The sequence below is a fragment of the Apteryx mantelli genome, chromosome 20 (assembly GCF_036417845.1).
Source record: "Apteryx mantelli isolate bAptMan1 chromosome 20, bAptMan1.hap1, whole genome shotgun sequence".
In the NCBI taxonomy this organism is placed as follows: domain Eukaryota; kingdom Metazoa; phylum Chordata; class Aves; order Apterygiformes; family Apterygidae; genus Apteryx; species Apteryx mantelli.
The window spans coordinates 12,368,378-12,393,390 of record NC_089997.1 but is presented as its reverse complement, the minus strand read 5'-3'; the positions used below and the strand labels follow the sequence as shown (position 1 = coordinate 12,393,390).

The following is a 25,013-nucleotide window of genomic DNA, read 5'->3' as shown; positions in this document are numbered from 1 at the left end:
TCCTGCAAGGTCCCCAGCACCAGGGCTCCATCCTGGAGAGGAGCCAAGACATCCCCAGCCCCAGGACATGCTGCTGCCCATGGAGGGTCAGTACAGGGCCTGGGGCTGGAGGAGTTCCCAGCACAACACAGGGAAACGCTGCCATGGGAGAGGGTGCTGGTGACAGCTGCTGGATCCCTCCTCTCCTCGAGGGCAGGATCCTGCTGTTTGCAGCACCACTGAGTTGTGGCTGTTCCTGGTGGGGGGGGGGGGGGGGAGGCCTGGCTTTGCCCTGCCCCAGCTGGGGGGATGGAGGGGGCTCACACAGCCCCACTGCCAGGCTGTGGCTTGGCTGCTGGGGCAGAGGAGACCTGCCCCTCCTGGGACCCAGAGCTGAAACCCTCCTGTGAAGCAGAGCCAGCGCTGGGCAGCACTGGGGCTGGGGACGTTATCCTCTGCCTCCCTGAGAGAGGCACCAGACCCTGGGCAGAGACGTCCAATTTTGTCTCCCGGTCAGATGGTGCCTGTTGCGGGGGAGAGGCGAGCTGTGCTGGAGCAGCTGGGCAGGGAGAGCTGATGGCAGTCGTGTGGCCCCATGCTTTCCTGTGCCTGCCAAGGCTGAAATCAGTAAATGAGTGGAGGATGGATGCAGAAGTGGTGGGGTGGGGGGATGACAAAAGGAAGGAAAGAGAAAAATGCAAGGGAAAATGTAGGGAACATAAATAATTTCAGTGTAGGAAAGGAAAATTAAAGCAGGAAGAAAAGCTGCTCTCAGAAACTGCCAGTTTAGTCACAGAATCCCAATGTTTTTTACATATAGGTATAGATCATATAGATTCAGCTATAGATGCATCTGGTGACTCGTCCCCATTCCAGGAGATCTCTCCCAGTAGCTCAGGTGTCAGCTCAGTGCAGGAAAGGAAATGAGCCACGGTGAAGGCGGAGTGTGTTTTTGTGTGCTTGGCCTTAGCCCCACTGCCCATCAGTGTGTGGCATGGGGAACCTATCAAGAAGAGCCAGTGGGGTGCGGAGACCCCCCCCGGCTGGAGGAGGGAGGGCAGTTTGGGTGCCAGATGCTGCACAGCTGTCAAACCCTCCTCCCCACTCAGCCCCTGCGTGAGAAGTTTCTCACCTGTGGGTGCTGGGGCGCAGTTGGTTAAAACCCAGCCTAGGACCAGGGATCCTCTCTTAGCTCCCATTGGCAACTGCTTTAGGAGTGGACATGAAATCTTCTCTCCATGGAAATATGCCCTTGTGAGCATCCTCGGGGATGGGCCTGTCCCAAGGCCAGGGGCTGAACCGTGACTTTGGGCTGGAGCCCGCATATTGTGGTGGTCCCTTCTCCAGCCCACTGCCCTCTCCCTCTTCTGCCTCCCACCCTGCTGAAGGAAATGTCCCCTCCTGTCACTGACTGCTTCCATCCCCTGTGTCTGCATGCAGATAGTCCCCTGCACAGAGCCAAACTGGTGCCCCAGCTGAGGCAGCTCCTTCTTCTGCCCTTGCAGCCCATCAGCAAGAAGGCAGAGGGGTGGGGGTGGGTGGGAGCAGGAGAGGGGTCCCAGCACTGCCCGCAACCCTGGTGCCTCACAGCCCCTGCCAGGAAGGAGCCAGCTCTGGGCTGTGCCAGGAGTGCTCGGGGGTCCGTGAGGGCCACGGGAGCCAGGAGCGGCCCCTGGAAATGGGAGACCCCGCGGAGCCACAGGAGGGGAAATCCCAGCCCCGGCACCCCAACAAGCTGCTCTGCACCATGTGCAGGGTCAGTGGGAAGCAGAGCTGCCTCCCAACTGCTTTGGGGAGGTGATCCCCAGGGAATGAGCCCCTCTGGTGCTGACTGGGGTGTTCAGGGCTCTGCTGTCACCTCCAGGCTCACTGCTGTGGGGCCACAGCTCAGGACCAACCCTGTCAGTGCCTCTCGGTGGTGGCATCCTTGCCTGGGACCAGGGTGGTCCAGGCAGAGCCCCTGGGAAAAGAGCAAGCAGGGGCACTCCTGGGGTGAGGAGACTGGACCTCCCTGCCCAGAGGGGCATTATGGGACCCTGCAGAGAGACCCAGTTTGGCTGGAAGCTTTGCGTGTGGTTTGCAGGATGGAAATGTCTCTGCCAGCAGAAATATCCTCCAGCTGGACTGTTCACTATTCCCACACTCCAGGGTCCATGGGCACTTGCAGGCGCACAGCCTGTCTCAGAGCCCGCTGGTCCTGAGACGTGCCCCTTCCCCACTGCTGGTTCTTGGTGCTTCACCCTCCCTCATCAGCCTCGGGGAGACACCCCGACACCTGGGGAGGGAAGCACCAGCTCTGGATCAAACTCCCAAATGCTTTTAATCAGAACAAATACCAATGCATGGCATAGAAGTAGACGAATAAAAACAGACAAAATGCCCAGCTCTTTCCACTACCAGTGGGAGAAGGGGGCCTTGTCTCTGGCACTCATGGCTCTCCCAGCTGCACAGACCTCTCTTCCATCCCAGGTGCACCCAACCGCATGGCAGGGGTGGGCTCTCCTGGCCCTGGGCTCAGGGACCTTTGGGCACCAGGGTCCAGTCTCTCAGCCTTGGTGTCCTCATGGGGATGTGTCAGAGACGCCTCTTCAGCATCATCGTACCCCGTGTCTGTGGGGAGCAGGGATGGGGCATCTCTCTTGGCTCCTGGGGCCCCATCACTTCCCCGGGAGTGCAGGCTCCCCTCTGGAAGCAGCAAGGCCAGTGCATTGCAGTTGGCCCCATGCACGTGCCCCTCCTGGGCTGTAAATCCCCTTCTTCTGCCTCCTCTTACTGTCCCGAGATGTCCAGCCCCTTATCCCACCCCACTTTCCATAGCAGGAAAACTCCTGGCGCAGGTTCCCTCCCTGTCCCGGGAGGTCGGGCTATCAGTATGCAGTGACTCTCCGGGCACTGGGGACGGCACCCCAGGAGCCAGCAGCACTGCACTTCCCCCTCACCTCTCTGTGCCTCCACAGGCCTGTTTCCCTCCTCTGCTTCCCTGGGCACTTCCCAGTCTCGCTGCCCAGGAACAACATCCTCCCCGGGGTCAGGGATTTCCCTGGCATCATCATAGCTGTCTGCTGGGTCACCTCTGGGCAGGACAGGGACATCTGAAAGGAGAGGGGAGCTGGTGGCAATGAGAAGAGCCCTCCTGCAGAGCGGAGGAAGGAAGGACGTGCAGGAATGAGGGGCTGAGACGCTGGTGTTGCCAGGGCCACAGGAGACCCAGCATCCGTCCCACCTCCACCGGGGTTGTGGGAGCGTGCATATGGCAGCGGGGATCCCTCTCACCCAGCTGCAGGGTCAGCAGTGCTGGGATCTGCACCGGATCTGGCTATGGAGACTCCCTGTGTGCTCAGGGAGATGTCAGTGCCTCAGGGTGAGCTTGGGGCCTGCTGGAGGCAGGGACAGGTTGAGCCCGGGAAGTCCCTCTGCAACCCGCTGGGGCACAGGGCTGCAGGCACCCAGCTCAGACAGGCATGTGTGACCCTCACATGCTCTGCATGGCTCTGGAGTCACTCCCGAGGGCGATTCCTCCCCACCCTGATGGTGACACTCAGTGACACCGCTGTTGGTCACACAGCTACAGGGAGGAGAGAGCAACCCTTCCTCTGCCTCACCCTCCATTACCTGATGCTGACCCAGGACCATCCTCCTCCTCGCTGTCCCCAGGCTCGGGCTGCAGCTTGGTCAGGGACCCCTCCAAAGAGGAGCCTGGCGAGAGGAGCAGCGGGTGTTATTGGGGTGAGCCCTGCTGACCCTGCTCAGGGCCAGCACTGCTGGGGACGGGGACCCACACAGCAGGGACTGCGCGGGGAGGAGGGCTCGGGGCTCATCCTGCTCCCATGGGACAAACCCCATCTCAAAGGGCCTTTCGGAGCTGCCCTGGAACAGCCCCTTCCCTCACCCACCAGGTACAACCCTGGACAGGCAGCCCGGCAGGCAGGGAGGAGCTGTGCCCTGGGCTGGGATGGGCAGAGCTGGTGGGGAGGAAGCTCCTCACTGGGCTGCTCTCCCCACAGACACCGTGGCCCAGCGCTATGGGGACCACTGGCCTGGGAGCTGCCAAGGTCCTGTCCTGGGTCAGGGCTGGGGGAAAGGGCCCTGCAGATGTGCTCCCTCCAAAGTGGACCCACACCGACCTGAGCGACCGAACATCGCCTGCTTCTCCCATGTCAAGCTGTAGTCGATCTCCTGGTACACGGCCTCAGAGAAGGGCTCCAGAGACCTCCTGGAGCCTGGCGACAGAGGCAGGGTCGGCACAGGGACGTGGAGACAGGAGACCAGACTCCGATGTGGTCACCCAGCCCTTCCCCCCAGACCAGACCAGCACTGACCCCACAGCCCAGCCCCACTGCTCTGTCCAAGCACCACTGCCACGTCCCCAGTGACAGCAACGTCCCTGTGGAGATGGTCTGGGACAACATCACCCTCACTCTGTCCCTTCAGAGACAGCCCCATGCCCCTTTTGGTCCCGAGTCTTGTCCCTCTCAGACCCTGGAGCAGCTCCCGCAGCTCCTCTCCCCAGGGAGCTCCCTGCTCTCTGCCAGATGGGTCCATAACACGGCCCTGCCCTGCCATGGGCAGGGAACAGGGCAGGAGGCAGCACCCCCACCCCAGCTACATCTGTGCCCCTCACACACACCCCACAGCACCCACGGGGCTGCCAAGAGGCATCGCCCACCCTGGGACCGATGGGGAAGGACCCACCTCTGCGCTGAGCCCTGGCACTTCGCACTTGCCCCACCAGGAGGGCCAGCAGCAGGCAGAGCAGGGCCCCCAGGATGATGCAGATGACGACAGGCACCGAGATTCTCCCGCTGTCCCTCACACGGCCCTGGGTGAGATCTGCATGGGCAGGGACATGGACGAGGCAGCCCCTGGCCTGGGGGAGGTGGGGGCCCAGGGACATCCCAGTCCTGACCCCCCCACACATGGCAGCAGGGGGTGGGGGCACAAGGTTGGGTCACAGGGCAGTTCCCACCCTGCTGGCTGAATCACAGCCCTCCCCAAAGCCACCCACTCCCACCCCAGGGCCTCCTCTCTGGGGCTTCACACCCCAGCACAGAGCCCCTTCCCTCGGGCTGCAGGTCACAACCTGGCCCCAGAGAGATCAGCCCCAGGGAGGAGGGGAGGTTACCTGCTCGAGGAGGTGACGTTGTCGTCCTCGGTGCAGCTGCAGAGCAGAGAGAGAGATAGAGGGGTGTGTGTGTGTGTGTGTGCGCGCACGCACGGACATCCCCTTAAAATCTCATCTGAACTGTCCTTCTCTGGGTCCCCGTGACAGGCCCAGGGTCCTCTGCTCTGGGCCGTGGGGAGGACAGCACCAGCAGACCAGGGGATGCACTTACAGGGGTTGCAGGAGTTCCACGGGCAGAGGCCTGAGGACACCCAGCCCCACAACAGCTGTTCCCCACCTGACACCAAACACCTGACCTCTCCAGGGGCATCCTTGCTCTGAGGAGCTCAGGGGCCTTGTGAGGACACAGCTGGGGAAACATGTCCTCAAACAAGGAGATGAAGCACTGCTACTCACCGGAGCAATTCACAGCAGCATCTTCCTTGTGCTGGCAGGCACCGCTGTCCCCAGGCTGGGTGCAGCAGTCCCAGAGAGATCGCTCCGTCCCTCTGCACTCCACCCGCTCCAGCCAGATGGGACCTGTCCCCTTCCCAAATGCAGCCTCCCCCAGGGCAGACACAGCAGGGCCACAGCCCAGCTGCCTGCAGGCGACCTCGGCATCCTTCATGTCCCAGGAGTCATCGCACACCGTCCCCCAGGAGCCACGGTGCCAAACCTCCACTCTGCCTGAGCACCTGTCCTCTCCTCCCACAGCACGAATCTTCTCCATCTCTGGAAAACGCAGAACCCCCCATGTCACTGGGGCAGCTGGGAGAGCCTGGCCAAGTGAGAAGGGCACATGGAGGAGCAGCTACCTGTGCAGCTCGTAGAGTTGGGGCATTTGGCCACCGGGGCTGGAGTGGCTTCTGGTCGTCTCCCTGCAGAAGGAAATGCTGCGGTGAAGGGGCTGCTTCATGGGAATCATGTGGACAGGAGCAGGACTGACCTGTGCTTGAACCTCCCAGTGCCTCCTTGCTCATGGACACAGCTGGATCCCCGGTAATTCAGGGTAGAACAGCACAGCACTGAAGGCTTACCCCTGCCTGCTCACCCCCAAAGGCTCCCTGGTTAGCAGAGGAGCAGAAGGATGTTCCCAGAGGGGAGGCTTCTCTGAGCTCTGCTGCCAGCAGCGCCCTGCACGCTGCCTGTTTCCTACATAACCCTCAGCCACCAGGACTGGTTTCACTCTCCCCCTTCCCGTTCCCTCAGCAAAACACAGCCATGAGCAGGATGTTCTGCATGGACTTCCCAAGCTAAAAGGTGGTTGTCTGGGCCCTCTCTATGGGCAACAGAGAGCAACAGGCACCTCCAAGAGGTGTCCAAGGGGAGCTGGAGGAGACCCTGCCTGGAGGAGCCTCTGCCCCTCCTTGGGCTACGCAGGGAACTCAGGACAGCTATTGCTGATGGACATGTGTCACTCTGAGAGATGAAGTCTTGTTTGTGTCACTGACAGCACAGTGGTCTGAAATGGAACATAAAAGCCACTCCAAGCTCTTTCTCTGCATTGCACCTTGCTGAACAGGGAGCAGGACCTGCTGTGAGCCTTTGTGACCAGGTGGCTCCAGCCTTACCACTGCAGGTGATGCGAGTCTCGTCTTGTTGGTAATCACATGACTGCAGCTTCCAGGGAGCAGAGGGACACTGCCAAAAGGAGCTGTTCATCTTCCCACACTCAACACGATCCAGCCATGTGGGGCCAGATACCCTGCCATACGGCAGGTCTGTTTCAGGGAACCCTTCATCTCCACAGCCCAGCTGTTTGCACACCAGGGACATGGTGTCAGGAGTCATCGAGTTGGAGCAAACACTCCCCCACGTCCCATTGTAGAAAACCTGCAGGCGCCCAGAGCAGCCGTCGCTCTTCTCCAGCCTCAGGGCCGTGAACTCTGGAAGGAAAGGCACAAAGTGGGGGGGAACAAGCTGGTCCTGGGGTGAGGAAAGAGAAACCTGAAGCATCCCTGAAAACCCCCCAGGTTATTCTATGGCATCCATGGGCAGGAAGGCTTACTGCAAGGAGCAGGGACTCTTCTGGACACCCCAGGGCTCAGACAGGCAGAGGGCACTGCCAGCAAGTCACTGTTTCACCAAGGGAGCAGAGAGAAGTCCCCAACGTGCAGCACTACCCTCCCCTCTAAGCCCTGGGGACGTCTGTGCTCTCCCTATAACCCTGACTAGGTCCAGTGAGGACTGTGCACGGATGTTCCCAGGATGGGGGCTCAGGGCAGCCAGGGACAGGCTCGGCCATGCCCTGCTCTCCCTGCATCCCTATCTTCCTGGGCACCAGGCTCCCACCACTGCTCCCCACACAGACCTGAGCAGACGACTCCTGCGTCCTCTTTGTGCATGCAGTTGTGCTGCCCCCAGGCCTCGGCAGGGCAGTCCCAGAGAGCAGCTTCACCCCCGGAGCAGTTCACCTCGTCCAGCCAGATGTGCCCGGAGCCTTCCCCGTAACGAGCAGAGCTGGTCACCTCCACAGCCACCCCACAGCCCAGCTGGCGGCAAAGAACGGTGGCGTCGGACAGGTCCCAGGAGTCGTCGCAGACGGTCCCCCAGGTGCCCTCGTAGTAGATTTCCACTCTCCCGGCACAGCGCCCTGTCCCGTTCACCAGCCGGACCCGCCGGCTCCCTGCAGCCGGGAGAAACCCCAGCTGTCAGGGGCTCGCGGCCCTGGGGAGCACAGTGTGTTGGGGACTGTCAGCGACTCACCTGAGCAAACCACTCCCACATCCTCCGCAATTCCTTCCGGCACTGCCTCAGGCAGGGAGGTGTTGCAGAGGGTCAGGCGAGTCTCCCTCCCTGCACACTGGACCCTTCTCAGCCCCACGGGGCCCGTCCCTCGCTCAGACTTTGGTGGGTTGTAGGCTCGCTCTGCCTCTCCGCACTGGAGCTGCCGGCACACCACGCTGGCATCATTCACATCCCACTGGTCATCCAGGACTCTGACCCACGTCCCGTGCAGCAGCATCTCCACTCGCCCGTCACAGCGGCTCCCTCCGCCCACCAGCCACAGGGATTCAGAGGATCCTGCTCGGAGACAGGCAAAATGCCCTGGACCCTCTGTGACACCGGGGACACCTGCACCCTGCCATGTGTCTCCCATTTCTGATGCCCTGGGACACCCAGGGACTCACCCATCTGTAGCCGGCTCACAGTGAGGAACTTGAGGATGGAAGTTTTCCAAGTTTTTTTTTTCCTCCAGTCACTAAACCTTGCTGACTACAAATGTCATTTCTCAGGAAGGGACAGGGATGGGGAAGCATGGGAGGTGAAGGCAAATCCCAGAGCCACCAGACATGTGCTTAATGATGAATCTGGAGAGCTTCAGCAGGAGGAAGCACTGGCCTGTGCAATGGCCTGGGTGACGGACAGGATGAGCACAAGCCTTGCTCCATCTCCACGCTGGGACTGGCCCCTGCTGAGACACCCAGGGGAGAGCCCACACGTCTCTACCCCTCTGCATCCCTATGGATCAGGGATGTGGAGCTTGTGTCCTGGGCAGGAAGCAGAAGCACGAGGGCCTTTCTTACAAAACAGGATGAGTTTGGGGTTCATACTGACAAGAAGCAAGGGCAAATCCCAGCCCCGCTCTGCAGCTCGGCCTCAGGGATTGCTCCTGCTGGACGCGCCCACAGCAGCCCCTGCAGGCGGTGGGATCAGGGTCTGCAGGGCTCTCTGTGGTCTGGGACGGGGCTGTGTGCTGCAGGAGGGAGCGGAGGGTCCTTCACAGCTGCACTGAGTGGAGCTGTGTCCCACAGCCCCGTCCTGTGCCTGTGCTGCAGGAGGGCAGCAGAGGAGCCCAGGCCTGGCAGTGGTCTGCAGGGCTTGAACCAGCTGCCCTGGGGAGGCAGAGACCTGAGCAGGCAAAGCCCTTTGAACCCCTCCATGGGAAGCCAGGGTTTCTCCAGGGAGAAATCCAGCTTGTCATTGCCATGGGCTCCCCAGCTTTGGGTTGCCGTGTCACACACAAGGGGCAAGTTTAGTTAATCCTCCATTTTCCCTGCACTCACCTGAGCAAAAAACACCAGCAACGTTGTCATGTGAGCATGAGGAGGCCCCCAGGGCAGTCACAGGGCACTGTCCCAAATGGGATTCGGTCCCCTCACAGTGGAAGGTGTCTCTCCAGACAGGGCCGGTTCCTCTCCCAAAATGCCCTCCTCCAGGAACAGACTCGGCAAATCCACAGTTGAGGTGATGACAGAGAACGTGGGCATCGGAGATGTCCCAGTGAGAGTCACAGAGGGTTCCCCAGGTCCCCAGCACCTGGATCTCCACCCGCCCCGAACACACCGTGCTGCCATTCACCAGCCTGAATCCTGTGTACTCTGGGGAAAGAGGAGGAAAAGTGAAGATGGTGTTAAGAAAATTTCCACTATACTCCACTTTTGCAGAGAAAGAACATGCAAGGTCAGGGTGCCTTCCAAGCAGAACATCTTATCTGACCTTGCCTTAGCCCTGGTTTTTGTACAAAGTTGAAGATCTGCAAAGAAGCCACTAAAATCCAGCCAGCAGTACAAAAGTGGTTCAAAGGTAACACCAGAAGAGGTGCAAATAAGCTAATGAATAATTATAAGATGAACCATATAAGGCTGGCACAGAACTACCTTGTACTGTAACATGGGAAGGGGATTGGTAGACCTAAGAATCGTGGATAGAGCTGGTTGGTTATGTAAACTAAAGTATTGAATATGTAACAACTTACTATCACTTAAAAGTTGTAACAAAAAGCTGCTCAGGTCCCTTCCTGTGCTCCCAGCCAAGAGGCACCTTATTGCTAGCAATAGAACTTTAAAAACTTTGAAATCTGACTCCTGCTGCTCATTACCCGTGCCCGTGAATGAACAAATGAGAACAGATAATTTTAACAATGGCTTTGTGCTCTTGCACCCTCAGGTGTTGAAGGAGATGCCAAAGGGATAGCAGCCCTTTCTGCTCCTTCCACATCATTTTAAGATTACAGACAACAACTCCACCCCTCCTGCACTCACACCATGCTCAGCACGGTCACTTCCCTGCTCCCCTACCCTGCAGCGCACAGCTCACGGGAGGCATTTCACACCTCCTCCCTGAATGCTCACGTGTGCAGGTGACACCAGCGTCGTTCGCGTGGGTGCAGGTCTGGTTGCTGAGGGACATCCTGGGGCAGGAGGAGAGGAGGGATTCATTCCCCACACACTGCAGCTCTTCGTCCCAGATGGCACCGACCCCCTCTCCAAAGTGAGCTGCCCCGGGGATGGACAGGACTGTGCCACACTGCAGCTCCCTGCAGATAACGTCAGCAGCTTCGAGACCAAAGTGTGAGTCACAGACTGTTCTCCACTGGTCTCCATCTCTGATCTCCACACGTCCTGAGCAGGGGTTGGCCCCTCCAACCAGCTGGACAAATCCTGGAGAAAACACCAATGACAGGCAGTTCCCAGAGGCTTCCAGCAGTTACATGCCTGCATCCCACATGATTTCCAAGGCAGCCACATCCAAAATGCCCTGTGAACACCCCAGCAGCAGCCGTCCGTGGGTGTTGATGACACAAACCCTTCGGGGCCCTTTGCACCTCCTTTCACACCCACACCGCACTCCAGGGCTTGTGTCTATCCTGGACCCACAGCCACAGGCACTGCTCAGGCAAATGCTGCTGACCCAGGAGCCCAGCGCTGCCCGGCACAGGCCCCCAGCACCACAGTGCCTGGACCAGGGAAACGGGCCCAGGTGCTGCAGAGCTCAGAGGCAGGCTGGGGAATCGCCTCAGAGCAGCCCAAAATGCTCCCTGTTCCCGGGGGTGTCCTGGGGCATTGGGGTGTCTGTGAGGGGAGACACGTCCCAGGCACAGAAATGGTGCAGCTGTAACCGGGTCGGTGTCTGGGCCAGCTGTCTCCTCCGACACGTGCTTGGGGAGAGGTGTCCCCAGGCAGGGCCACAGCACACTGCTGGGGCTGTGCACGTCACGGCCAGCGACCGGGCAGAGGAACAGGAGATCCATGTGCAGCCCTGGGCTGACACCGGCGCACGCTGCAAAAGCAGGTGCAGATGAGGGTCAGCAAGTGCTGGCAAAGCCCTGTGACACGGGGCAGCGTGGGGAGCCGAGGGCCGGCAGGAGCAGCTGGACAGCGGGTCAGTGCTGCCTGGACAGGCCGCGTTCCCCGCAGGGCTGTGACAGCCCCAAGGACCCTGCAGGGCCGGCCTGTGCGTGCGGTGATGTGGGAGGGAGCAGTCAGGGGCCTCGCAGCTGCCAGGCCCCAAACTTGCATGGGGCTGGTCCTCATGGGGCGGCCCTGGGCACGGGGTGCAAGGTGCTGCCCGTCACCTTGCTCCTCTGCCCCAGGCCCTGCTCTTCTCCTCTCTGAAAAGCCCCTTTGGTTCAGCCTGAGGGTGGGCTGAGCCCCCGCGACCCTGACGGGGTCTGTGCACCCGCGGTGGGCTCACCCCGGGCTTTCCCCAGGGACAGCAGCAGCAACAGTCCCAGCTTGGCAGCGAGAGCAGTCACGTCAGGGCCTGCTCCGGTACCCATGCATTTCTCCTTCAGGGCACAGCCCGGTTAGTCCCCGATCCCAGGCCCAGCCCCAAAGGTGAGGAACTGGCTGACTCCTTACCTGAACAAACCACTCCAGCATCCTCAGCATGATAGCAGTAATCTTTACTCCAGTCATCATGTTTGCACTCAGACAGGGCAGTCTCGGTGCCTTGACACTCAAGATCACTCAGCCAAATCGGGCCAGATCCTGGCCCAAAATGTGCATACTCAAGAGCTTGGAGAGCAGATTCACAGCCCAGCTGCTTACAAACTACAGCAGCATCTTTCATGTCCCAGCCATCGTCACACACCGTCCCCCACTGGCCCTGGTGTTTCACCTCCACTCTCCCAGCACAGCGACTGCCTCCAGCCTCCAGCCTCACCTCCGCAGCACCTTCAAACACAGACACAGGGCTGGTTAGGAGAGTGCCAAGGCCCCGCGCTGTGGCTTTGCAGGGTCCCCTGCACAGGGCCGAGTCCCAGGCACCGGGGCTGTGAGCCTTCTCCTCTCTGGGCTGTCCCAAGGGCAGTGTCGGGGTCCCTCCTCTCTCTGCAGGCTGCACTGGGCTGGGCTGGCAGACGCCCAGCTCCAGCCCTTCTGGGCCATTCCCACCCCAGGGACCTCGGCACCTCCTTGCACCCCGCATCCTGCCCATGCCCACCCAGACACCATGCCAGGCTCTGCACAGGGCACCCACTCCTTCCCAGCACGGCACCTCGTGAGCAGCCCTAGACCCCCAGGCCTCCCCAAACTGCTGCATCCCCCATGACCCCAGCCCCCTGTCCACCACCTGCCCTGGGCACCACCCAAGCCCACCCACCTCCCCCAGGGCTTTCCATGTCCCCAGGGAGCACCAAGAGGATCCCCAAGATTCTTCCAATGCTCATTCCTTCCTTTCCCATGGGGATGAGCCCAGCCCCTGCCCTCAGCCAGGGCCCCTGGGAAGGACACCTCTCTACTGGGCTGTGGATGCAGATGCCCTGGTCCCCTTCTCTCTGCAGGGCACAAACTGCCCCACCTTGGGCTGGGGTCACCCCAACCACAGGGCACTGAACACCACAGAAACCCTCCTGGGCACCCTGAGGGTTGGCTGTGTCCTGGGGATTGCTGAGTTCTGCAGCCACCAGCTGACCCACCACCAGCTCTGGGGCACAGCACTGGGGGAACAGGGATCCCCAAAGGGTGCCCAAAGACGAGGTGTCTATAAGCACACCCAGGCACTGACTGCCATAAGCACAGGAGCCCTGGAAGCACAAACATCCTTCTCCCACCCAGAGAGGCACAGGGTCGATGGACTTGAGCACCTTCTGAGCCTTGTCTCACTGCTTTCTGGGATGAAACCCCTTTTCCAGAGGGATCCCCATGACCCCACTGGTGCCCATTGGACCCAGGGCTGTGGGACAAGGAAGCAGCACTTACCCCAGCAGAGCTGCACCCAGAGGAGCAGCCACAGCACCCGAGGGACCAGGAGTCCCTCTGCCTCCATCCGCAGCCTTCTGCCCTGACAGCACTGCCCTGATGCACCCCACTCCCTGACACAGCTCCTGAGGACTCGCAGGGGACAACAAAGATGGGAGGCCAATATATATCTGCAGGTGCTGGCTCAGCTGCAGGAGGAGCCAATCGAAGCAGCAGGCACCTTTTTAGACATTATCAGGGGTTATCTCCCTTCTGACACAGCCCAGCCCTCCAATGAACTTCTCCAGCGCTCTTCATGACCATATATGAGGCACGGCTCCACTGCGGATGTCACGGTCGCTGCTCTGGGGCATCATCACGGGGCCCAGCCCAGTGGGACAGGGCAGATCATGGTGGGGAAATGGGTCTGTTGCCCCTTGTACCCCACTGTGGGGACCGGGAGCTTTGGGCATGTCGTACGCTGTGTTTGCCCGAGTGCCCAAGGTGCGAGTGTCCAGCTGTCCCCGTACCATGGGAACCGCGGAGCTGGGATTGCCCCTGGGACGGGCTGTGTCAGGAAGGGAAGGAAACAGAAACAGCCCCTCACCCTGCTACAGCCCTGCTGTGCCGGGAGCAGCAGTGGTGAAAGGCCTCTTTGCCATGGCCAGAGCCCCATCCCGTGAGTGAGGGCTCGTCGATCCCTTCCTGGACAGCCCCGCGGTGGGTGCCCTGGTCAGGAGCAGGGAGCTGGGCCATTTCACTCCTCTGACAGCACACAGGGCAGCCCAGACGTTCAGACCCCCCCGACTCTCAGCATGCTCACCCCACAGCCCGTTATTCCCTCGCAGGGGCTGATCGGGAGATCAAAGCCTCGCCTGCAGGTGCACAAACCACAGCCCACGTGACCTCGGCAGCCTGCGCCGCGCTCTCCCTGCAGCAGCGCCCGAGCCAGGAAGACGGTGGTTTCTCTCTGGGCTTGCTTCCCCAAGCACTGTCACTGCATGGAGCCGCTGTGCCAGCTCCAGCCCCAAACCTGCTCCCAGGGATGGCGCTGCAGGGGCTGCTCCTGCTGCCTTTGCAGACATGGCTGCTGGGCACAGCTCCTAGAGGGGGATTTTTCCTCGCAGGTGACCAAACCACTCCTGGGGCCCTGCACTCAAGGCTGGGCAGGGGGACGGGGGTCCCCTGTGCAGCAGGGTCTCAGTGCTCACAGCTCACAGCACTACCACAGCCCAGGGCCATCGGCACTTGGCACCTCGCCATCTCTCTGTAACTCCCGTCCATCGCACACCATCATTTATGCAAAACAGCAAACACATTTCACTGCAGTTTCTCATTAGTGACGCTGCATCTCACACCACCTCACCATGCTGCTATTGCACACCTTCATGCATTTCAGTGCCATTAGACTTTCACGTATGGTCACGTATTTTACTTTTCCACTTACTCAGTGGTTTTCTATTCAGAAATGCTGGGGCATTGTATTAGGCTCTTTGAATATCATTGTGCCTTTCTTTTTTCACGTTACTGCATTATGTTCCCCTTCCACGGGATGCTGTCCTTATCCTCTCAGGAGCACTTTGCATTTAACTTATTCACCTTCCCTTCCCTTCCCAACAGGCACACGGCTTGGATACTGATTGTGAGGTCACTGCTGCCGGAGTGCCTGTTAGGCCAGCAGCAGGCACATGGGTGGGACATGTGCTTTTGAGGTCATTCCTGCTGCAGTAACTGATAAGCCAGCAGCAGGCACAGGGCTTGAATGCCGACTGTCAGGTCAGTGCTCCCTGAATAGCTCATAGGCCAGCGGCAGACACAGCGCTTGGATGTTGATTGTGAGGTCACTTCTCCCAGAGCCCCTGATAGGCCAGCAGCAGGCACATAGCTTTGATGCTGATTGTGAGGTCACTGCAGCTTGAATGCCTGATAGGCCAGCAGCAGGCACTTGGCTTGCATGTCGATTGTGAGGTCACTACTGACCGAGTCCCTCATAGGCAAGGAGCAAGCACATGGCTTGGTTGTTGACTGTGACATCACTTCTTCCCGAGTACCTGATAGGCCAGTAGAAGGCACATGGCTTGGATCTGGATTCTGAGGTCACTGCTGCCTTAGCATGGTGCATCAGGGACACAGAGGGGACATGACTGGACATGGCACCAAGCAGGGCCCCCCAAGGGCCTGAAAACACAGCAAGGCCAACTCTCCATCCCTGGAAGTTGCTTTTACTCTCCCAAAGGCTTTGAAAATGGACTTTCTGGGAACATCCATTTTCAGCCCTGCTCATGTTCACTTCCCACCTCAAGGAAGCAGATGAAGTGGTCCCAAGGGGCTTCACCTGGCTGAATCTTCCCTCTCTCTTGTACCTATTCTGCTGCCAAAGAGAGGCCTCTGTGGGAATTTTTCTCATGCCTTTCTTTGGGGCTCACATTACCTCTGTCTCCTCCAAGAGCCTTTGCACCCAGTCTCCAATCAGAACATACTTGGACAGAGAATCGGAGACCACTAACATGTTACAGTCCCAAAGGTGATATTAAAGCAGGTGTACACATGAAGAACAGGGACCCAGTACGGACCTTGCAGGGAAATCTAACAAGCTCCCTGCTGCTAGACAGGGGTAATTTCTATAGCACACATTCCCTGGAAATCAGAGATTACCAATGCTGCAGGCCTATAGGCTGCTGGGACAGCAGTGACCTCAAAGTCAGTTCCTAGCCATGTGCTTGTTGCTGGCCTAGCAGGGACTCAGAAAGACATGACCTCACACTCACCTTCACAGCCACGTCTCTGTCACTGGCCTAGAAGCCTCTGACACAGAAGTTACCTCACTATAACTTCCCCAGCCATGAACCAAATGCTGCCCTATCAACTGCTCAGGTAGAAGTGACCTCACAGTCACCTTTCCAGCCACATCTCTGCTACTATCCAATCAGTTCAGCACTCACAAGTGACCTCACAAGCAACAGCCAAGCCTTCTTCTAAAATCTTCTCTTTCAATAAGGTTAAAAGTACTGCAAAGAAGGAAACAAAAACCTTCAAATGTCTTGCCGCTTTCTTCATTGACATTCTCTTCTAAACAACAGCAGATTAGCTCTTCTAGTTGATATTTAAGTATTATGTGGAAACGCAGGTACCTTTTTCTTCCTCTCAGCTTTAGACTTTCTGCTCAGTTATTGCAGACCAATTCTGGGAGACAAAATCCAACAAGTTACACCTTTTTAAGAAGGAATGAAAGCCTTTTCTATCAAGTCCTGCCTGTCTCTCTGGAGATAGATCAGATCCATGGATGGGGATCGACTAGAGGACTGAGTTTAGAGGACTGAGTTTAGTGAACTGCTAAAGATATGAAGTGGAAATGGGAGGAGGCAGATGGACTGTGGGGAAGCAGCAATAGTTTGTGGAGAAGCTGCAAGGCTTTAGGTAGCAGGACAGTATTAAGCATGATATTTTGTGATATCATTTGAAGGAACTGCAAGAAAGGCTTCAGGTAGAGGTTCAAATATGTCATTGTTTGAGGTAGTGCTACTTGGGCTGAATGGCTTTGAACTCTTTGAGGAGGCCTGTGTTAACTATTATATCCTAAATCCATTTTCTCTCATCCTCTTTGGAAAAATGAGGTGGAACCTTTGCCCTCTGGCTACTAGACATCAGAGAGCTGATCCTGAGGAAATGGAGGACTGTTTCCAGGGCCAGCACTGACCCCTGACCTGGGGACTTAGCCATGAACTGCTTGCGTCTTCTGTGAGAAAAGGGACCTGCTTTGATGCCAGAAACTGTTGACATGCTGGAATTTCAGTATTCAATTTTAGAAGGAATTTACCAACAGTAGCCAAGTTATGCACTGTCAAAGCATTTGATGGTAAATGCATCCAGTCAAGATTTTTGCAGGCAAATTGTAAGATCTTCAGGTAGGTGCCCTTGTGATAACAGTATCCAGTTGCTTGGGAAAGTGCAGTGGTCAGGTGCTTCAAGGGCACATAAATGAAACTGGAAAAGGAAAATGAAAGCAAACTCAAAAATATACGTATCCATCTATCTGAAGTTGCAAGCAACAAAACTGGTGCATATGCTGGACTATTCTGTAATAATGTGGTAATGTAGCTTCCAGTGAGGCTCCAACATCCTCCCACCTTACATGGACATGTGGAACATAAATGATAGTTGGTGCTGTCCTCTGGGCTTCCCGCATGCTGGTGAAAAGGAAGTTTGTATAAGAATATTGAGCCATGTAGAACAGGCTGCTATGTAACTAATAACTATGTATCTATGCAAACTAACACATGTAAACACATGTAAAGAGGATGTAAAATGTAAACTGTATCAACCAGATAGTAGAGACAAAGAGACAAAGTGTCAGAACACACCTACCAGGACAAAAAAATCACTTAATAATTTCTACTTCGATTAAATTACAGACCTAGCTACACAGACAGAAATAGACCTTAACCTCTGCGTGACTTCAGAGCTACTGAGATGTAAGGTCACTCCTAAGGAGCCTCACAGCTCATTTCATATGGGGGTGTACTTGAGAAAAGAAGCTGAGCCCTTCAGCAAGGTGGATGAGCCTGGCTGCACTGCTGCACCCCCGGGACTGCTGAGTTTTCAGGTCAGGGTGGGCTTGTGCCCAAGTCAGTCTGGAGCGCAAGGCAGGAAAGGTGAGGGCAGGCACTGTGCTATTTGCCTGGTCATGAATCATAATTTCAAAGGTCATTTTGTAAGAGGTGACCAGCCTTCAAGCTGTCTGAAGAGCTCCCCAGCTCACAGGCTGCTGCCTCCTTTCCAGAGGCTCCTTCAGACCACGTTTCTTGCTTGGAAACATCACAAGCCATTGCCCGTACATGGTGCCTCAAGCACATTAGCACATGCTGCTGGTACATGTGGGCACTGACTAGACATTATTGGTAGATGACCACAGGGACAACCATCACATAACCCAAATGGAGATCTTCCTCTTATGTGACAGATGAGCCCTCAACCATGTAACATGTCTGTCCATACTGTCACAGCTCCCAAATGCTTCTACTGAAGGTCCAGATGCTGTGATACAGGGATGTGAATCAACAGAATGGATTTTCTGCCTAAAAGTAAAAAGGAACAAAGCAACACTGAGTCTATTTATACTTTTTCTCCTTAAAGAAAAAGACACACGTGCAGATAGAAGTGTTCTGAGAGCTGAAATGCTTTTAGTGCCTACAATGCAGCATTACAGGCTGCGGTATGGTCTACGCTTGGTAAATATACTCAACTAAAGGAAATATTTATATTAATTGACAGGTGTGTTATAATATTTTGTCCTCCATACAACAACAGAAAAAAAAAAAAAACAGGTTTGTGCAAAAAATCCTTGGTTGCATTACACCATTATAAAAATAAAAGAAGGTAGAAAAAGTGCAGGACATGCCATCAGGCTGATGAAGCTATTGGGAGCTCTACTGGGAGCTACAGAGTCTTAAGAGGTGATGAAAACCACGGTCTGAATCCCACTGAGGTCAGCTGGAGTTCTGGCCATGGAGAGGTTTATGAGCAGCGTTTTCCAGCTCTCTAAGCTGCCAGCAACCTTCTGACTGTTTAATTTGGAATGGAAAATATGGCCATGCACAACATCCTTGCTCTATTTCATTCAAGCTAACAGAAATGCGAGTTTTCAGGCAAAAATAACAAAAAGGACATTAAAATCAGGCCACTTCCTTAACCATGAGTCAATTGAGTCAATTAATCCTATGAGATTAAAGCAGTGAAGAGAGACCTGTGTGCATCTTTCTTCAGGGGATGCGGTGCTAAAAACCAGAGCTGACAGGTCCAGGGTATGAACTGCAAACATTTCCTGAGCGTGTGTTCCTGCAGGCTCCAAGAGAGACCTTTGCCTGTATCCTGGCTCTCCAGATGTTTTGAACCCTGGCCTGTACTATGGTGGCTGGCAAGAAGCACTTCTAGAACAATGTTTATCAAGCAAGAATTTTAAAAATAAAGTGACCAAGGAAGACAAAGATGTTAACGTTCTTGTCTTTTCTTTCCCCCTCCCCACCACTTTTTGTTGTTGTTGTTAATACTCTCCATCCTCCAGCAAGGAATAAGCTGTTCAGTGATCAGGACGACTCCCAAAGCCCATTTCCTTGCTGGCTCATACCATCCCTCCCCCAAGCAATGCTGCCGATCCCCACCATGCCTGCTGGTCCCCACCATGTTGGCTGGGCAAGTGATCATCTCACATCACACCTGCGCACTGGCCAACCAAATACACACAGGCCAAGGGGTCAGTTAGCTGATATGGGGGAGAAATATAACTTTCTCTCTCAGCACACAGCCATGGGGATCTCTTCACCACCCAGACCCTAATTTCCATGATGACTAGAGTTTGAAAACTTTGACATCTCTACATTTGTCAAGTTTAGCTGAAAGTAGTCATCAGTTATGAAAGAAGGTGGGAAGGGAGGAAGGAACAGAACAACATTTTTAGAAAAAAAATTGACGTGGGCATTGAACCACAAGCTGTATCTAAGGAACCGCAAATTGGATGGTTTAAGTTACAGCATTATCATAAGTATATATATGATTTTTATTTTTGTTATTTCAGCCATTCCAATGGTTTCATCTTTACTTGTGTGTTGATTATTACCCCAGATTGCAAATAAACTTTGTAGTGATCTCATGTTAGTATTAGGAAATACATTTGTGGACAGCATTTCTTTGTGCCACCACAGCACTGCACTACCTTTCCTGGCTCAAGTCAAAGATCCTAGAGCCATAACTGAGTTCGGTAGGTCAGAAGGTTTCCTGACAGCACAGTAACAGAAATGGAGATAAATGATTGACCCAACTGGAACAACCCAACCTCACTTTTCAGCTGAGGGTTTAAATGACTTCCACATTGAAATGTCAAAATATTAACATAAACTTAGAGGCCTAAAGGTAACAAATGCCGACATTGTTTCAAGCTTTTTCTTATGCTGTTTTAACAAACTCTTTCTCAATTTTGTTCCCACTAAATAATTCATTGCTGTTTTAACAATCCTAGAAAGGCAGAGATGGCTACCGAAACACATACAGTTTTTTTATCTAAAAGGATAGACAACGTTTCTTTGGTCTTGAGTCACTGAAGGAATACTATGGATTAAATCAAAATGTCCTAGTAGTCCCTGAATAGTCCATATCCCTACTTGTACTAGTACACCTTCTCAATTAGTGCTGAAATACATTCCCTTGCATTTCTTGATTTAATGGGAACACACTATATTCTGAAGTCTTCATTGTAGCACACAGCAAAAGAGGCTGTACAAGTCTCTACAAAGCTCTCCTAAATATCATGATTTGCCTCAGTATATATCTCCAGTGGTGAAAACGCCTGTTCTCCTAAGAATAAAAGTAGGTGATGATCAGGAATGCATTCTGTAGTTCCTAGACACCTACACAATATATATAATGTATATATGTATATACATATGTGTGTGTGTGTATTTATATATACGTACATATGTATATATACATATTTCATGACAGAGCACTTGCATAGAACAACAGAGTCACCACACAACTGCATGAACTGTGTTTTCATAGGTCTTTTGTACAGGCTGATAAATACTTGTTTTTAAAGGCAACAGCAGGCTCTTTCTTTCGGCGTGCAAAATATCCCAAACAAAGCAACCAAATCCCTGCTTGTGTGAACTCGGTGAGGAGTCTGTTCAGTGGACTCCAGGCACCCTGCTGGATCCACGGCAGCGGGAGCCCGGCACAAGCCCCCTGCCCAGCGCAGCCTGGGGGTGACTCAGGCCTCCCTGGAGAGCCCCAGCCCAGCAGGGACCAGCCCCGCAAGGCCAGCGCGTTTCTGGCCTGTCGTCTTCAGAGACAGCAGCATCCTCACAAGCCATTTCACAGCCCTGTTGCTGCTGCTCAGCTGCTCAGGCTGAAGTGACCTCACAGCTGCTTTGCTGACGCTGTTCCTGCTGCTGGCCGATCCAGTGCACAGGCAGCAGGGACCTCACAGTCTGCACTGGACCCATCAACCTGCTTCTGGCCTGTCAGCAGCAGAGACAGAGGGGACTTTACAAGAAACCACAGCAACCGAGAGCCTGCTGATGGCAGACAGTCCACAGAGAAGGAAGTGACCTAACAATCAGCATCTGAGCCATGTGCCTGCTGCTGGCCTATCAGGTGCTGAGGCAGCAGTGACCTCACAATCAACATCCTAGCATGAAGCCTGTTTCTGGCCTATCAGCAGCAGAGACTGAAGTGACATCAGAAGAACCTACATGAGCCAAGGGCCCCCTGTTGACCTATCAGCTCCAGGGAATAAGTGACCTCACAATCAGCATTGAAGCCATGTGCCTGCTGCTGGCCTATCAGGTGCTGAGGCAGCAGTGACCTCACAGGCCCATAGCTGAGCATGTGCCTAGCACTGGCCTATCATTTCCTCAGGCAGAAGGGACCCCACAAGCACAAACCCCAGTCATCTCCCTGCTGCTGGTCTGTCATGTTCTCACACACAAGTGTCCCTGTCATTGGCTCCCAGGAACGTGGGAAAGGTTGTTCTCTGGGATTTGCTTGCTTCTGCAGTGGCTTCCCAGCAGCTGGGAGAGGCCTAGGAGGCTGCAGGGCCCTGGCTCCAGGCCTGTGCCAGCACCTTCACCTCGTGAGTCACGGAACCTGTCCCACCTCCCCTCAGTCCTCTCGGCAGCCAGCTCCTCTCCAACAGGGTACCAAGAACCTGAGGTCTCCTTGCCCACCCAGAGGGCATGGTGCTGATGGACTCCCAGAAGCACTGCCAGCTGCTTGTCCCCAAACGCCTGGCCCAGGAAGCGTTTGCAGGAGTGGGCTGGTCAGTTATCACAGCCACAGGCATTGCAGTTCCATGAGGATCCCTCCAGGCCTGTTCTTCCAGCACTTCCTCGAATGACATGCTTGGGAAGAGCAGGAAGGGCCAGGTCCCATCTGTGCCTGTCCAGCTGCCTGCAGGGGGGACCTGGCCACTGCTCCTGTAGCTCTGCCACTCCATGTGTCCAGGCTGGCTGCAGCCAGCGAGCCCGTTCGTCCCCAGAGCCTGGAACAGAAAAGGAGACAATTGCAGAGAAAGCCACGCAGGCAGCGGGCACTGGCCCCAGGGCCTCTTTTCCTCCCTGACCCCAGGCCAGGTGGTGGTGAGCAGAGGCATTTCTATGCCTGCCCTGCACAGGCTCCCTCCCACCTGCAGCCCATTTTCCTGGACTGGAGAAAAGTGTGGACACATGGACAGTTACACTGCAGAGCTGGTCACCTGGGGACTTGGTTTAGTTCAACAGAATGAAAATGTGAGTATAGCGTCAGGACTGGCAGGCACTGGTGCCTTCCCTGCTGGTCCAGGAGCCGAGTCTTCTCCCCAGTGCTAAGGAGCTAAAGAGAAAGTTTTAGGTGCAGGGAGAAAGGCAGAGAAATACAGCAGGTCTCGTTCAGGCCAGATGTCACAGGATCTGCTTCTGGGGGTATTTCAATGGTCACTGTGATGTGACTCGGGTCCCTTGTGACCAAGCCAGTTACACAGTCCCGTGTGCAGCTTATCAGCCTGGGGCTGAAACCTGCAGGGCTGAAACCTTGGTCTGAGCAGGTATTGACCCCCAGGGAAAGGCATCTTGGTTTTGATCCTCTGAGAGAGCAGAGACTCTGGTTTAAAACAGGTGAGCCAAACGTTGGAGGCATCTTGTAGTCTTCAGCCACCCAGGACTTTAAGGTCCCAGACTGAAATCTTTGCTTGAGTGCCCAGCAACTCCCCCTTGGCTGGAAGGGGTCTCTCCAGTGTTGCTGCCCTCCATCCCGAGAGGGGCGTCAGGAAAAGACCCTCCTTCCCCCAGGTGCTGCTTGTCATGGAAGAAACAGCTTTGCTGGAGAGCTGTATTTGGAGATGTTTACTGGTGGGACTCCTGCCCTCCATTTCCCATCTTTTGATTCATTTCTACTTTCTTCCTTCTATTCTCCCACAGAAATTTATTTGACTCTGTGAGGTGTGTCATGAGCCCGTGTCATGAGCAATCAGAGGAGGCCGTATCCAGCCCCACGGCAACTGGCTTTTCCAGGCCTTTGCTGTGAGCTCTCTCACACACACGTACCATTTCAGTGGGCTGCCCAGATTATTTGCATGTTGTTTCCCTGGATTCCATTCTTTCTCCACACATCTGATCTGTTATGCAAAGGAAAAATTAGAGTGTGTTGTAGACTGAGTAGCAACCAGAAGAAATATCCCTGAAAAGCACAGAAGGCATCAAGTAGTTTATAGTCACTTGCAGGACATTCAGTCCTAATCTTTTCTCTTTCAAACCAAACTCAGGCTTCATCCCACAGCCGCTGGAGCCAATGGAAACAGTGTCCCGTCCCCCCCCCCCCCATTGGTGTGCTTGAGCGTTTGTTCTAATGCTTTAATTAAAAAGTTAGACTTGCAAAAACATGTTCTGTCACTAAAAAAGCATAATCCTGGCCATGCTATTAGAGGTAGAGTAAATCAGAAGTTGCCTGGATCTCCCGCCCTTGAGCAAGTCTGGGTACATCTGGCTCTAGCCCCTTGGCAGCAGGCTGAAATGCCACATTTCAGGCTGTTTTCAAATGTTTGCAGTACCTGGGCACTCCGTTGCTCATACCTCTCTCTCCAAGATTGGTAGTCTGCCAATTCTACCCTTTCTTTATCTTCTCTTTCTTCAAGGCTGACAGGATATTTCATCTGTCCCTCTGCACTCGCCCTGCTGCCTGCACTCTTGCTAATACAACCCAAAATAAGGGTGGTTGTCTTTGCTACAAGAGCACCCTGAGGACTTGTCAACTTGATGTCCACCAGGACCCTGCAGGCCCTTTCCTGCAAAGTTGCTTTCCATCCAGCCAGCCCCACCTGGTCCTGCTGCATGGAGTTATTTCATCCCAGGGACAGGACTTGATTGATCCTCCCATGTTCCTCTCAGCCCGTATCACAGCCTGTCACTGCCCCTCTGCTTAGCAGCCCTGCCCTGCAGCATATCAGCTACTCACCCCAATTTGGCATCGTCCATGAACTGGCTGAGAGTGCACTCCATCCCATCATCTAAATCATTCATAAAAACAAACAGCATTGGCTCCAGTATTGACCTCTGAAGAACAGCATTGGTAACCATTACTCAGGTGGAGTTTGGACCACTGTTCTCCACCCTTTGAGCCAGGTGGCTTCCAGCTCATTTCCCCCACCTCCATTGCCTACTCCTCCATTCCACATCTCCCCAGTATGGCTACAAAGGAGTTATGGAAGAGCATGCCAAAGGCCTTCTGAAATTCAAGGTATACAGCATACACTGCTCTCCTCTTGTCCACACAGCCAGTCACCCCATCACAGAAAGCAATCAGGTTGGTCAGGCACCATTTGCCCTTGAGGATTTCACGCTGGCTGTTCCCAATCCCTTCATGTGGCTGGAACTAGCTTCCAGGAAGATTTGCTTCCTAGGGACAGGAGTGACGCTGACCAGCCTGTCATTCCCCACATCCTCTTTCCTTCTTGAAGATGGATGTAGTGCTTGGGAGGGGGATGGAGAGTGTCAGGGGCCAGGAAGTGGCTGTGGGGCTGTGATGGTTCTGCTGCACCACAGGTCCCTGCAGTGTGGGGAGAGGGGACAGGAGATGGGGCAGCACAGGGGTGGCAGCAGGTCAGCAGGGGCAGGGGGCAGTGGGGGCTGCAGCGAGGGATTGGGGCCAGCATTTCTGCAGTGCAGTGGCTGTCGCATTCACCTCACATGCAAAAGTCTCACGCTGACCCCAGGCAGAAACAGGCTATATCCCTGGTGCCCGTGCCACCCTCCCAGCAGGATGGTGACATATGAGGAGGGCACCTCATGGTACTCAGGGAAGCTCCCCGAGGCTGTCACAGCTTTGCCTGAGGGACCTCTTGGTCCTCGGCCTCTGCTCTGCCATGCCTGGAACCGGGACAAGAGCTCGTTGGGCAGGGCTGGGAGAGCTCCCCTGGGATTTTCTCTTTTGCAGAGGAGCAGTAAGGAGCATCATGGCTCCCATGTGTGTCCCATCCCTGTGCCCACTCAGCCTTCCTGCCCCACATA

At 55.3% G+C, this 25,013-nt stretch overlaps 1 protein-coding gene across 1 annotated transcript in view; it reads right to left on the bottom strand.

The window, feature by feature from the left end:
• Positions 1 to 2,407: 2,407 nt before the first annotated feature.
• The window catches only part of LOC136993800 (scavenger receptor cysteine-rich type 1 protein M130-like), a 136,550-nt gene continuing 113,944 nt past the window's right edge, over positions 2,408 to 25,013 (bottom strand). The window contains exons 4-18 of the mRNA XM_067308747.1: positions 11,665 to 11,988; positions 10,156 to 10,464; positions 9,088 to 9,402; positions 8,593 to 8,598; positions 7,787 to 8,104; positions 7,392 to 7,706; positions 6,652 to 6,966; positions 5,896 to 5,958; positions 5,498 to 5,812; positions 5,102 to 5,137; positions 4,672 to 4,809; positions 4,111 to 4,199; positions 3,592 to 3,661; positions 2,929 to 3,071; positions 2,408 to 2,578 (exon numbers count right to left, since the gene is read on the bottom strand). Of these exons, the coding sequence (XP_067164848.1) occupies positions 2,408 to 2,578; positions 2,929 to 3,071; positions 3,592 to 3,661; positions 4,111 to 4,199; positions 4,672 to 4,809; positions 5,102 to 5,137; positions 5,498 to 5,812; positions 5,896 to 5,958; positions 6,652 to 6,966; positions 7,392 to 7,706; positions 7,787 to 8,104; positions 8,593 to 8,598; positions 9,088 to 9,402; positions 10,156 to 10,464; positions 11,665 to 11,988 (2,927 nt within the window). The remainder of the gene's footprint in view (positions 2,579 to 2,928; positions 3,072 to 3,591; positions 3,662 to 4,110; positions 4,200 to 4,671; positions 4,810 to 5,101; positions 5,138 to 5,497; positions 5,813 to 5,895; positions 5,959 to 6,651; positions 6,967 to 7,391; positions 7,707 to 7,786; positions 8,105 to 8,592; positions 8,599 to 9,087; positions 9,403 to 10,155; positions 10,465 to 11,664; positions 11,989 to 25,013) is intronic.